General features: G+C 35.7%; 1 protein-coding gene across 12 annotated transcripts in view; it reads left to right on the top strand.

Annotated features, from left to right (window-relative positions):
* KIF21A (kinesin family member 21A) overlaps positions 1–12866 on the top strand; it is a 164869-nt gene that overhangs the window by 82861 nt on the left and 69142 nt on the right. For all 12 annotated transcript variants that reach the window (XM_033222442.1, XM_033222431.1, XM_033222432.1 and 9 more), the window contains exons 7-11: positions 122–237; positions 5285–5480; positions 6187–6376; positions 6728–6791; positions 10368–10571. In XM_033222442.1, coding sequence (XP_033078333.1) covers positions 122–237; positions 5285–5480; positions 6187–6376; positions 6728–6791; positions 10368–10571 — 770 coding nt within the window. The remainder of the gene's footprint in view (positions 1–121; positions 238–5284; positions 5481–6186; positions 6377–6727; positions 6792–10367; positions 10572–12866) is intronic.

Genomic DNA, 12866 nt, shown 5'->3' on the forward strand with positions numbered 1-12866 from the left:
AACACAAATATTCTTAATTATATTATGTCTCTATATTATTCTCTGTAAGCTTTCTTTATTTAAAAATGTTATAATTGATAAATTTGTATCATTTTGCCGTCTTTCGTTCTCTTTCTTTTAGTTGGCGCTTGGCAATGTAATTAGTGCCTTGGGAGACAAGAGCAAGAGGGCCACACATGTCCCCTACAGAGATTCCAAGCTAACAAGACTACTACAGGATTCCCTTGGGGGTAATAGGTATGCGTAGATGATTATCCTTTACTCAGAGTTTTGATTATTCATTATTAAGTAAGCTTGTAAGGTGATTTATAAGAACTACTTTTATTATAAAGCAAACTAATAGGATGAGGAACTAATCCTTATACTGTTAAGAATCTGAAATGTGTGAATAATTTTGTATATTATTTCACATAATCCTTCTAGCATCCCTTGAGGTGTAGGTATTATTATTCTATTTTCTAGATAAGGAAAATGAAATCTAGAGAGGTTAAGTAATTTATTCAAGGTCACTTAGCTTATATATGAAGTCAATAGTATGTAGACTTTCTTATCATAGCTTCTGCTTTAAGTACTTAGCACAGAGTAGATACCTAATACAATTTTGTTGAAAAAGTAAATACTGTTTTCTAAGTAATTACAAGGTAATTTAAATATTATTGGTACTTCTTTTTTTTTTTTTTGAAACGGAGTCTCGCTCTGTCGCCCAGGCTGGAGTGCAGTGGCCGGATCTCAGCTCACTGCAAGCTCCGCCTCCCGGGTTTACGCCATTCTCTCGCCTCAGCCTCCCGAGGAGCTGGGACTACAGGCGCCCGCCATCTCGCCCGGCTAATTTTTTGTATTTTTTTTTAGTGGAGACGGGGTTTCACCGTGTTAGCCAGGATGGTCTCGATCTCCTGACCTCGTGATCCGCCCGTCTCGGCCTCCCAAAGTGCTGGGATTACAGGCTTGAGCCACCGCGCCCGGCCGGTACTTCTTTTTTTTTTTTTTTACAAAACCTTCTAAAAATTCAAATTTTTTCTATATGTAGAAAAATCTTCTTAATGTCCACTGAATGAAATACAGAGTGTTGTCTGGTTATTAACTTTGCCAGTATCACTGACATTCTTCTTTCTCATATCTTGCATCATTCTGATATGTTTTTTCAACTCTTTTTTTTTGGCGGGGGGAGTAGGTAATATATTCCCTTCTGTAAACATGTTGGCTTTACAAATGGAAACATTTTTGGCATTTAAATTCAATCATAGCACAATTCAACAAGTTACCAACAACCACAGTGAATCTATTTTACAGTGTTTGCAATAATGTAACATCATATTTACTGAAAAGATTATTAGATGCTATACAAGAAATCTAGTATTTAAACTTACAAGGTTTCTTTTTGAACAACTGTGTTAGTTCGTTCTTGCACTGCCATAAAGACCTGAGACTGGGTAATTTATACAGAAAAGAGGTTTAATTGGCTCACAGTTCTATAGGCTCTACAGAAAGCATGATTCTGGCATCTGCTTGGCTTCTAGGGAGGCCACAGGAAACTTACTTACAGTCATGGTAGAAGGCAAAGGGAGAGTGATCACTTCACAGGACTGGAGCAGGAGGAAGAAGAGGGAGGTGCTACACACTTTTTAAACAACCAGATCCTCTGAGAACTCTATCATGAGAATAGTTCCAAGAGGGAAATTTGCCCCAACCTCTAATCACCTCCCGCAAGGCCTCACCTCCAACATTGGGGATTATAATTTGACGTGAGATTTGTGCAAGGGCACAGATCCACACTGTATCAACAACTATTATCCAAATAATTTTGGATAGTATTAAATCCTTTTAAGTTTATAATTCATTTGGTTTAGGAATAAAGTTCTGTTTTGGCTGGCCGTGGTGGCTCACACCTGTAATCCCAGCACTTTGGGAGGCCGAGGCTGATAGATCACGAGGTCAAGATATCGAGACCATCCTGGCCAACACGGTGAAACCCTGTCTCTACTAAAAATACAAAAAATTAGCCGGGCATAGTGGTGGGCGCCTGTAGTCCCAGCTACTAGGGAGACTGAGTCAGGAGAATGGCATGAATCCAGGAGGCGGAGCTTGCAGAGAGCCGAGATGGCACCACTGCACTCCAGCCTGGGCGACAGAGCAAGACTCCGTCTCAAAGAAAAAAGAAATAAAGTTCTGTTTTGTAGAATACAACATTGTCGTTTTTATGTTTCTTCCTTTTATGTAATATTGGCATTTGTCTTAACTCATGTCTCTTCCAGCACATCCTATGTATGAATGCAGTTTTCTTTCCACTATAATGTATTTCTTGCTTGTGTTCTACATTTTCAGTTTGATTTTCAGCATCAAGCGGGGTCTTATTATAACAGAATAAAAATTTTCATTTTTTCAGCCAAGTGTAAATTTTTTCAGGTTTTCTAAATTGTCGCTTTTTCCTATATTTATTTCTTAACCATAAAACAAAGCAGAGATGATAAATGTCCTCCCCTTACAAGTTTAACTCTTGGAAACTTCAATACTTTTGAAAGTTTGCTTGCCTTGCAAGTGGTCTAAAATCTTTTCACTGTGAGTCTTGAATTTCTATTGAGTTTTAGGTACAGCTAAATAGTCTCATGTTCCTCACCCATTTCCTTAATGGGTAGTAATCTCTCAAAGGAGATGACCCCTTCTAATTCCTTTCTTTGTGTGCCTCAACTTTTGCTTAAATTTTAGGATTGCATTCCTAGTGCAAATGCACTGTACTTTGTGTAAGCCTTGGAGAGCAAAATATCTTCATTTTTTGAAGTTTATACAAATTAATCTTAAAAGAAAAATTAGATATTTTTGAAAATAAGCCCCATATGTTTATGTGCATAATTTAGTGTCTTTTAAAAAAGTCGAGCTGGCTTTTTTACGTTTACAGTGTTTAATAAACATCATAACCAGTTTATGGCAAAAATTCTGGAAAATACAGGGAAGTATAAAGCATGAATAAAAATCAGTTATATTTCTGGCTGGGCACGGTGGCTCACACCTGTAATCCCAGTACTTTGAGGCCTAGGTGGGCGGATCACCTGAGGTCAGGAGTTCAAGACCAGCCTGGCCGTCATGGCAAAACCCCATCTCTACTAACAAAAACACAAAAATTAGCTGGGCATGGTGGTGGGCACCTGTAGTCCCAGCTACTTGGGAGGCTGAGGCAGGAGAATCACTTGAACCCAGAAGATGGAGGTTGCAGTGAGCTGAGATTGTGCCACTGCACTCCAGTCTGGGTGACAGAGTGAGACTCCATCTCAAAAAAAAAAAAAAAAAAAAAAAAAAAAAAAAATCAGTTATATTTCTAATACCTAGAAGTAACTACTGCTAACATTGTGATGTATTTTCTTCCAGATGTATAGTATAACTTAATTTGTTGGAAATATAAAATATAATAAAATATTTAAGTGATATAGTTAACTTTAAAACAGAATTGTGGTTTTTGTGTGAACTTTTAAAATAAATAGCTTTAATATTTTCTTTGAGTTTTTCATAAACAGAATCATTGGTGAAATTCATGTATTTTGGATTTTGTTTAATATATGACATTTTCCCTATACAGTTGATCCTTGCCAGTTCCTCTCATTCCTTTAAGCCCTTGATCCCAGCACTTCTCAAAATATTTGTTAAAGGCGAGTCCTTCTCTTCTTTCCAATTTGTGGTAGGTTAATATTGTGCATGACCATACAGAGCTTGCCCCATTTGTGACTCACCATGGGAGTTTGAAAACACTTGAACTGATCTACATTCAATGAGAGGAGGTCATTGATTACAGGAAGTTCCAGTGTTGTGGAAGTTTCTAAAGTGCTTACTTGCAATTTCTGCACTACTTTACACATTTTTTGTAAAGAAATGAGAAATAGGTGTATGTACCTGTGCTTACTCAAGGTGTTATGGATCAAAGAAGGCTAATATAAATTTATTTTCCCCAATTTTATGTAAGTAAAAATAATCTGCAGACCGGTGCTAGACTGGGGCCCACACTTCAAATTTCCCTGTTCTCTAATCAGCATCCATAATCCTCACGCTTACTGAATTATCTTATTCTCTTTATCAAAAGAGAAAACTAAAATGGCATGAATTATTTTAACTTTCTGACCCCCAGTAAATATTATGTACACATGACACACACCACAAACAATTGTTAATGACCTAATATTGGTTCAAATGTTGTGTTATATGTTTAGAAGTACACTGATAAATAAAACTTGATAATCCCTGTCCTTTAGGAATTTAAAGTCTAAGAGTTTTGGGGTCTAGAAAATTTCAATATAATAATAATATAATGAATGCAAAAGAGATATGCAAAAAGTGTGAGGAGGCAGAAAGGGTACAAACTGAGGGTTTGGTTCTTGGATTAGGTGATACCTTAGTTGATTGTTGAATAATAGTAACAGTAAGAGTAAGCAAGAGTTGTAGGGAAAAGGTGTGGAATGGGACAAGGGGTACCTACGAGTACTGTGTTGAGATTATTGTGGAAAGAAAAGATTGGAAGCAGGAGACTAGGAGGCTAAGATTATGATTGATAGGCATTAATTTTTCTACCAGGATAAGTAGACTGCTCCTTAATTGCAGTTCCTGCACATTTTTTAGTTAGTTTGTGAGTGTCTGTTAGAATCTCCATGTCTGCTTTATTGACAAACATACTAATTGGGGCATACTTAGCATTTCACTATCCTAATCTTTGGTGGCTAAATCAATTTAGCATGACCATATAGTAATGTTTCCCACTTTTCCTGTGTAATCTGGCCAGAAACTGGAACTCGGATCATTCAATCACAAATGACAGTTTATATAATGAAACACAAGAATATACTAATTACTCGTCTTGTTCCAATGTGATTCGATTTTGTGTACAATTCTTTGCTGACATCAAAAGTCAGCATACAGGTGATTACGAATAAGTTTTTAAAATACTGAAAGAATAAATGAATAATGAAAGAAGTGTTTTTTTATTTTCAATATAATATATTGTGGTCAGTTTAATTTTAGAATTACTGCGTGCACTGCTTCAAATCTTTTTAGCAAAGAGGTAAGAAATAAATGTATGTGCTTATACTTTCTCAAGGTCAAAGGTGAATAATATCAATGTATTTCCCCAAAGTAAACAAAATCTTTTTTTTTAAGATAGTCTTAAAGTACAGGGGCTTTTAAATTTGCTCAATATTTTGGTATCTTGAAGAGAAGATACTATTCAAATGTCAGGCATTTAAAAATGATCATTTTAGCATTTTAGGTGCTTTTATCTGTAAGCCTAACTATTATTTGTAACTTTCAGCCAAACAATCATGATAGCATGTGTCAGCCCTTCAGACAGAGACTTTATGGAAACGTTAAACACCCTGAAATATGCCAATCGAGCTAGAAATATCAAGAATAAGGTGATGATCAATCAGGACAGAGCTAGTCAGCAAATCAATGCACTTCGTAGTGAAATCACACGACTTCAGGTGGAGCTCATGGAGTACAAAACAGTAAGCTAATGCGTTTGACTGCATTTTGTGATACATCTAAGGCTGGCACTTTCTGAACACAATAATGCCTTACACATACGTGTGTCTGGAATCTCTTGGTTGTCATAATAGTGTCCTCCTTCCTTTTGGAAGTAGGAGTCTCTAGTTTTCCTTGTGGGCAGTCTTTAACTATGTTCAGTCTAACCTAACAACTATTTGTTCAAAAGCTTTCCTGCCCTTTTTTTTTTTTTTTTTTTTGAGATGGAGTCTCCCTCTATCACCCAGGCTGGAGTGCAGTGGTGTGATCTCAGCTCACTGCAACTTCCTCCTCCCAGGTTCAAATGATTCTCCTGCCTCAGTCTCTTGAGTAGCTGGGATTATAGGCACCCGCCACCACACCTGGCTGATTTTTGTATTTTTAGTAGAGATGGAGTTTCACCATGTTGGCCAGGCTGGTCTTGAACTCCTGACCTCAGGTGATCTGTCCACTTTGGTCTCCCAAAGTGCTGGGATTACAAGTATGAGCCACTGCACCTGGCTAATCAATTTCTTTAGTAACAAATACACTGTGGAGTGTTCTGCTAGAGGCGAAAGGATTTCTTTTGCCTTGGGGTTGGTAAGATAAAAGCGCTCTTGGTTGGAGAACGTATAGTTATAGAGTATCCTTAAGCAAAACTCTTGTGTTTTTGACTCCTCAAGCAACAAGGACATTGTTTTCCTTTACTAGGGTAAAAGAATAATTGACGAAGAGGGTGTGGAAAGCATCAATGACATGTTCCATGAGAATGCTATGCTACAGACTGAAAATAATAACCTGCGTGTAAGAATTAAAGCCATGCAAGAGACAGTTGATGCATTGAGGTCCAGAATTACACAGCTTGTTAGTGATCAGGCCAACCATGTTCTTGCCAGAGCAGGTATGTGGGTAGGGTGGGATAAGTGAGGGATTAACTTCTGGAGGGTAGGGAACATTCTTTGTGTTCACTAATTACCTAGCATAGTTGAAATAGAAATGCCAGTCTCTGTGTATACAGTCTGTGGTTTTAAGCTAAATACCTAATTTCAAAAAATAATAAATTCTTATATAAACAAAATATTCCCTTTATAATAATACTATCTTTTGGTCTGCCCATCTAATAAAGGGTAGAAAATTTGCTGTAAGCGTTGTGTTTTAAAAAATTGCTGTTTTGTTTCCCGACTTTTTTTTCTCCTGTTTTGTTGAAGTCTTAATTTAAAGGAAAATTTGTATTTCATATTTTGTCTTTCAGGTGAAGGAAATGAGGAGATTAGTAATATGATTCATAGTTATATAAAAGAAATCGAAGATCTCAGGTATAGTTCATGTTCTGTAACATATAATGCATATGTTTTTTTGGATTTTGCAATGTTATAATATTTCTGTTTGTTGAGCTTATTGTTTGGCAGTTGTCCATGGTGATATTTCAGCCCTTTGGTTAGGTTAACTTTAGGAGACTTGTTACTTACCTTTCCCTTGATGTCATATTCCAAGCTCCTTTTCTCCCCTCTCTTCCCGTATTATTCTCCTACTCTTACTGCTATATCCCAATATTGGGTGCTTACCTAACTTGACATATGAAACAGGCAAAATTTATGTTGCTGAAGTTATCTTTGATGCCTTTCCTTCATATGCCTCTTTCCTCATCACTTGGGAATAGATCAATATCTACACGTCATCTCCAATTTTTTGAATCTCCTGTTCTCTTTTATATCTTTAGCTATTCCTACATGTAAATCATGGCATACCTACTAATTTGCCTGCCTCTCTGTGGTACATCTATTCACATTTCATACAACATGCCACACATACTTGCATATGTCAATACCATGACTGGGGCTGGGGGCAAGCATGACATAAAGAGTTCACACTCTAGGTTGGGCAGCATACATAAATCATCACATGTAGTAAACAGAATGACAGAATTTAGTTAAAGGATGCCCATGCCTGGTGTAGGAATGTGGAGGGGAGTAGACGGGGAATAGGGTTGGGAAACAAGGTTGCGTCAATAATATTTTCAGGTTCCATGGTTTGCTGTGATGACTGAGCTATTTTTTTCTTGAAGGAAAACTCTAGTCAGCTCCATGGCAGAGCATCTAAGTAGTTCAAATCTCACTTCTGCTAACTATTTGTAGAACATAAGCAAATGGGAGGAGATCGTCTTTCACAGTTACCCTGTCTTGTATTTGTGTTCTCTTTCTCTTCCTCTGGCTATTCTAGAGGTTCTCAAACTGTGTCAAGTACTATCGCCACTGTTTCTGGCTACACAAGGCACACTGGATCTCTTAAATGTTTCAAAAAGCAAAAACAGATGAAAACACACCCTGATGTGGCAATATAGTTATTCAAGTATAATTTTATTCTGTGTGTTTTTGTGTACATATGTATTATATATGTTTGCATAGTACATATATATATAATTTTTCATGCTTCACGTTTTTGACAGAGACCTTTGTGCACTGCATCCTAGTTCTGCTCAGCAGCCAACCTGGACTTGCAGTTTCTACCCCTTGTTGGCAGTACTGTTCCTCGCCTACTGCTAAAACTTTGTTCTCTGACCAGTCTTTCCTGATTTTGTTGACCCCATCTTTACCACTCCTTGAGACACAACTGATAGCTCTGTTTTTTAATTCTTGAAGATCCTCTTCCTGCTCCTAGGCTGCTGCTCTTATCGCTTTTATTTCTTTGGCACTTGCCAATTGTTAAAGCCGATTGCTTATTCCAGTTCTTAGTCTCTCTTTCCTTTCCTCCACTCTGTATTCTAAGGTTGTACCTCGGCTTTTTGTCACTGTTAGGCAAATTGCTTGACTAATGTCCTTATTTCCTAGAAAACTGCCAGAACCACTTCCCCTCCTTCTAGTGGCTAAAAGTAGCATCTAATATCTTCCTTCTTCTAAGTCTTGAGTTAAGACTATTCGTTCCTTAAGCCATTTAGAGAACAGAGATGACTCATGGGCCCTGAGTTCAATCGCTGATCACATCTTTCCTGGTGTAGGTTAATACCTTGTTCCAGATCCTCAACTTGTCTCCCTGTAGGCCATACAAAAAGTAGATTCTGTTAATGTACCCTGGAGTTTGTGGAGGTAATCCCTAAAAGGCCTTTATTAGCACTAGGATCAAAGAGTCGTTGGATATGCCCCTACCAAATGCAGACTTTTAGCATTAGGTGAAAAACGTAAATTTTAAAACAAAATACCCACATTATTTATTACATAATAATAAAGGAGCCCATTAAAATATAGATCATTATTGTTAGCTGATTTATTATATTTTCATTCATTCTTAGCATTCCTTATTAGGTACCCAGGCTTTGTGCTACAAATTAAAAATATAGAAAAGTGTAATATATTGTTTGTTCTTTTCTACTGTTTGATAAGCATGAATTTTAACTTTGAGTTTTTATGTGAATTTTCTCTAAAACAATTTTGAAGTCATTCAATTAACCTAGAAGTTTGTACACAGCTATTTAACCATCTAAAAATACTGTAATTATTCTGCTCACATATGGTATCACATTTATACTAAAACAATTTCATTAAAGAATGTGTAGGACCAGGTAGGGTGGATCGTGCCTGTAATCCCAACACTTTGGGAGGCTGAGGTGGGAGGATCACTTGAGGCTGGGAGCTTGAGACCAGCCTGGGCAACATAGTGAGACCCCGTCTGTCTCAACTATTTCAAGAGTAGAATGAACAATTTTGGTAGGCAATGAAAAAGCACTGAGCTGACTGTGCCTTCTAGAGCTTAGTGTTGCAAATAATCTAGCATCTTTCTCTGAAATATTTGAACATATGGCAAAGGTGCTTAGTAATAGAGTGTTGAGAGAGATAGGTTGTATTTTCTTCTTATTTTTCCATCTCAATCACTATTGTGCCAAACTAACCTTGAAAATCTATTATATGTAAGTAGATAGTTGTATTTTTGATGGTTTAAATAAAATAGAAATAAGGGAATTGGCCTAGAGGACTCTCTGAATCCTTTTAGTCTCAGTAATCTAGGTTCTTTTAGGATTTCATGATTTGATGTCTTCACGTGTTAGGATCAGTGTGTACATTATTCTCCTGTCATTATTAGGACTGCTTGAGCAAACAAAAGAATTTTTTTAATTATCAAACTCAAGTTTCCTTGGAGATACTGTCTTTTCCCATGCTATATTCGGGAGCCAGATGTCTGTCAGCCAGTTTGGGGCAAATTTAACAATTTATTCCTTGCACAGTTTTGGAAATGCTACTATTGTGTGATGAATGAGGAACTGAAACTAAGGGGAGCATGCTGCTTGTGTATTTTGTAAGTTTAAATAATAGGTTTACAAGCAAGGACAACTGATGTCCACTGGCCAGAATTCAAGTAATCTAATTACCACTGGCATCTGAATATGTAGAATTGTTTTGAGTATTAAGATTATGATTGCAAATGTATAATTATTCAATCAGGAAATTTGAAAAAAATTTAAACATTAGTGTTTGTGAGCATTCTTTTGTGATTATTTTTATTATTTTTTGAGAATTTTATTTAGTTTAAAAATCCTTATCCTGTAGCCATGTTGAAGTGCATTTTGGAAAACTTTTTTACATGCAGACTAACTCATTTAAAATGTTCCTGCCTTATTGCTAGAGCAGTCATATTCATAGAGACAGAAAGTAGAATGATGGGTGCCAGAGCTGAGATAAAAGGGCTGAGGGGGAAGTTAATATTTAATGGGTATAGAGTCTCAGTAAGGGAAGATGAAAAATTTCTGGAGATGGATGGTGGTGACGGTTGCAGAGCAGTGTAGATTTGCTTAGTGCTACAGAGCTGTACACTTAAGAAATGGTAGTGTGGTATACTTAATGTTATGTATTTTTATCCACAGAGAAAAATGCTCCCTATTTAAATATATTTTTATTTGCTAGGGCAAAATTATTAGAAAGTGAAGCAGTGAATGAGAACCTTCGAAAAAACTTGACAAGAGCCACAGCAAGAGCGCCATATTTCAGTGGATCATCAACTTTTTCTCCTACTATACTATCCTCAGACAAAGAAACCATTGAAATTATAGACCTAGCAAAGAAAGATTTAGAGAAGTTGAAAAGAAAAGAAAAGAGGAAGAAAAAAAGGTGGGATTATAAAATCACTGCTAAATGAATCTCTATTTCCTTTTCAGAGTATTTTAATTTGCAACTATAAAGAGCATACATAGTTTAATGAGTACCTTAGTATAGGAAATAAATCACTATGTTAGCTGAAACTACAACTGTATTTTTAATGGTTTATCTCTACTTATGTGTAAGAAAAATAGATTTAATTGTAATAATATGGTAATGAATTTTATTTAGACCATGACAATATAAAATTACTATTATAAATCATTTTGTTATTTCTTCAAATAGCTGCTTTTGCATTCCATTCATTTTGCTTTTCGGCGAAGCTTGCTGTACCATTACAACTCAGTGTTTTCATTTTTTTCCCCATTTCCTAATACAATTAAGTAGTCTCATGGATATTTTCATCCCTGTCTAGATTAGTTTAAAGGCTAAACTAATCCATCAGAATGTCATGTAATGTCATTTGGTCTCTTAAATATTTTCTGCAGGGCTTCTAATTTGATTATGTGAAAATTATTTATGCTATTTCAAGCTTTTTGAATCTTCCAACAAGGAGTTACTCAGCTTTTCACCACTGTTCTAGGCTTTCTCTTTCTTGCATCCTGATACTTTGTCCCTCTGAAATCAACTGGGTGCAAAGGAGAGGAAGAAAATGAAAATTTAATCACTTGTAATGTGTAAGTGGTTAAATATTCATAAGTTCTTTACATATTTACACACTGATTCTATTGTGCAGTCAGATTACTTACAGAGACTATATTTTGAGCATGCCAGTCAAATTAAATTTAAACATTTTTGGCTAGATATTCAAAAGGAAGCAAAATCATCTGATTTGCCACCTGGTTTGTTACAGAAGGAATGCTTTGTAGAACTGATGTAGACATTTAGACTACCTGCTGCTTTGCTCAGTTTATTTAGAAATGTATTTAGGCAGCCAGGCATTTTTTCCTGGAGCAGCCAGTTGATCAAAGTCGTTGGAAGTTTAAATTCTTCAAATTAACTCTGCTTTGTGTTCTTGAGTTTAGAGAGAATAATTAAAACAAGGAATTATACATTATGATTAGTAGGCATTGCATTTGAAATTGCATTCTTGAGATATTAATGTCTTAGATGTTTTCATGGATCATTGATTATGGCAGCATTAAGAAATGTATAATGATTAGCTTTCCCCTTATGGAGGGCAATTAAAACTGAAATAATGATCATAGGATTATCGAAACTAGTGTTACCCAACTTACTGCTTGAATTAACTTGAGACTTTTGCACATGACTTATCACTGACTTGTAAAATCCTCTTCTGTAGTTGGTCAAAATGTCAAATGGTATGACTTGTTTTTAAAGATCTAGGTCATTTGTATTCATAAATAATAAATAAGTATAAGCAAAGCTTTTTTTAAGGTCACAACTGATACTGCTTTTTCCTTTTGAGGTAAATTTAGAGATATTTCTTTAATCACTTGTTGAATATGACTAATGAAAAACAAATAAGGATCCCAATAGAAATCTAGGCTGTTTTTAACATTTTAATAGTGGTTGTGACTAATTCAGTGATTATGTAGTTGTGATAATTATTACAATAAAAATAATATATGTTAATACTAATAAGAACTCACCAAACAACTGGATTTAAACATTAAAGCCTAAGTGAAGAAAATAATTCATTTCCTAACAAAAAAACACATAATTAGAGATAAAATATTTGTGAAAAAGCCAGATAAGAAATGAAAGATAGCTTAGAATGAGAAAAACAAATTAATACTTTCTAAAAATTAATATACCTATAGAGTGCTATATGCAAACATTTTTAAGAGCATTTTCACACATGCTGTAGTGTACCTTTGTACACTGACACCTATATAATTTTATAAAACTGACACCTATATAATTTGTGAATCTAAAAAATTTTCTTTTTTTTTTTATTTTTTTATTTTTTTTATTTTTATTTTTATTTTTTTTTTATTATACTTTAAGTTCTAGGGTACATGTGCATGACGTTTATATCATGTATAACTCCCCAATGCAATCCCTCCCTCCTCCCCCCTCCCCATGATAGGCCCCAGTGTGTGATGTTCCCCTTCCCGAGTCCAAGTGATCTCATTGTTCAGTTCCCACCTATGAGTGAGAACATGCGGTGTTTGGTTTTCTCTTCTTGTGATAGTTTGCTAAGAATGATGGATTCCAGCTGCATCCATGTCCCTACAAAGGACGCAAACTCATCCTTTTTGATGGCTGCATAGTATTCCATGGTGTATATGTGCCACATTTTCTTAATCCAGTCTGTCACAGATGGACATTTGGGTTGATTCC

The sequence above is a fragment of the Trachypithecus francoisi genome, unplaced genomic scaffold (genome assembly GCF_009764315.1).
Source record: "Trachypithecus francoisi isolate TF-2019V2 unplaced genomic scaffold, Tfra_2.0 Lachesis_group11, whole genome shotgun sequence".
Taxonomy (NCBI): domain Eukaryota; kingdom Metazoa; phylum Chordata; class Mammalia; order Primates; family Cercopithecidae; genus Trachypithecus; species Trachypithecus francoisi.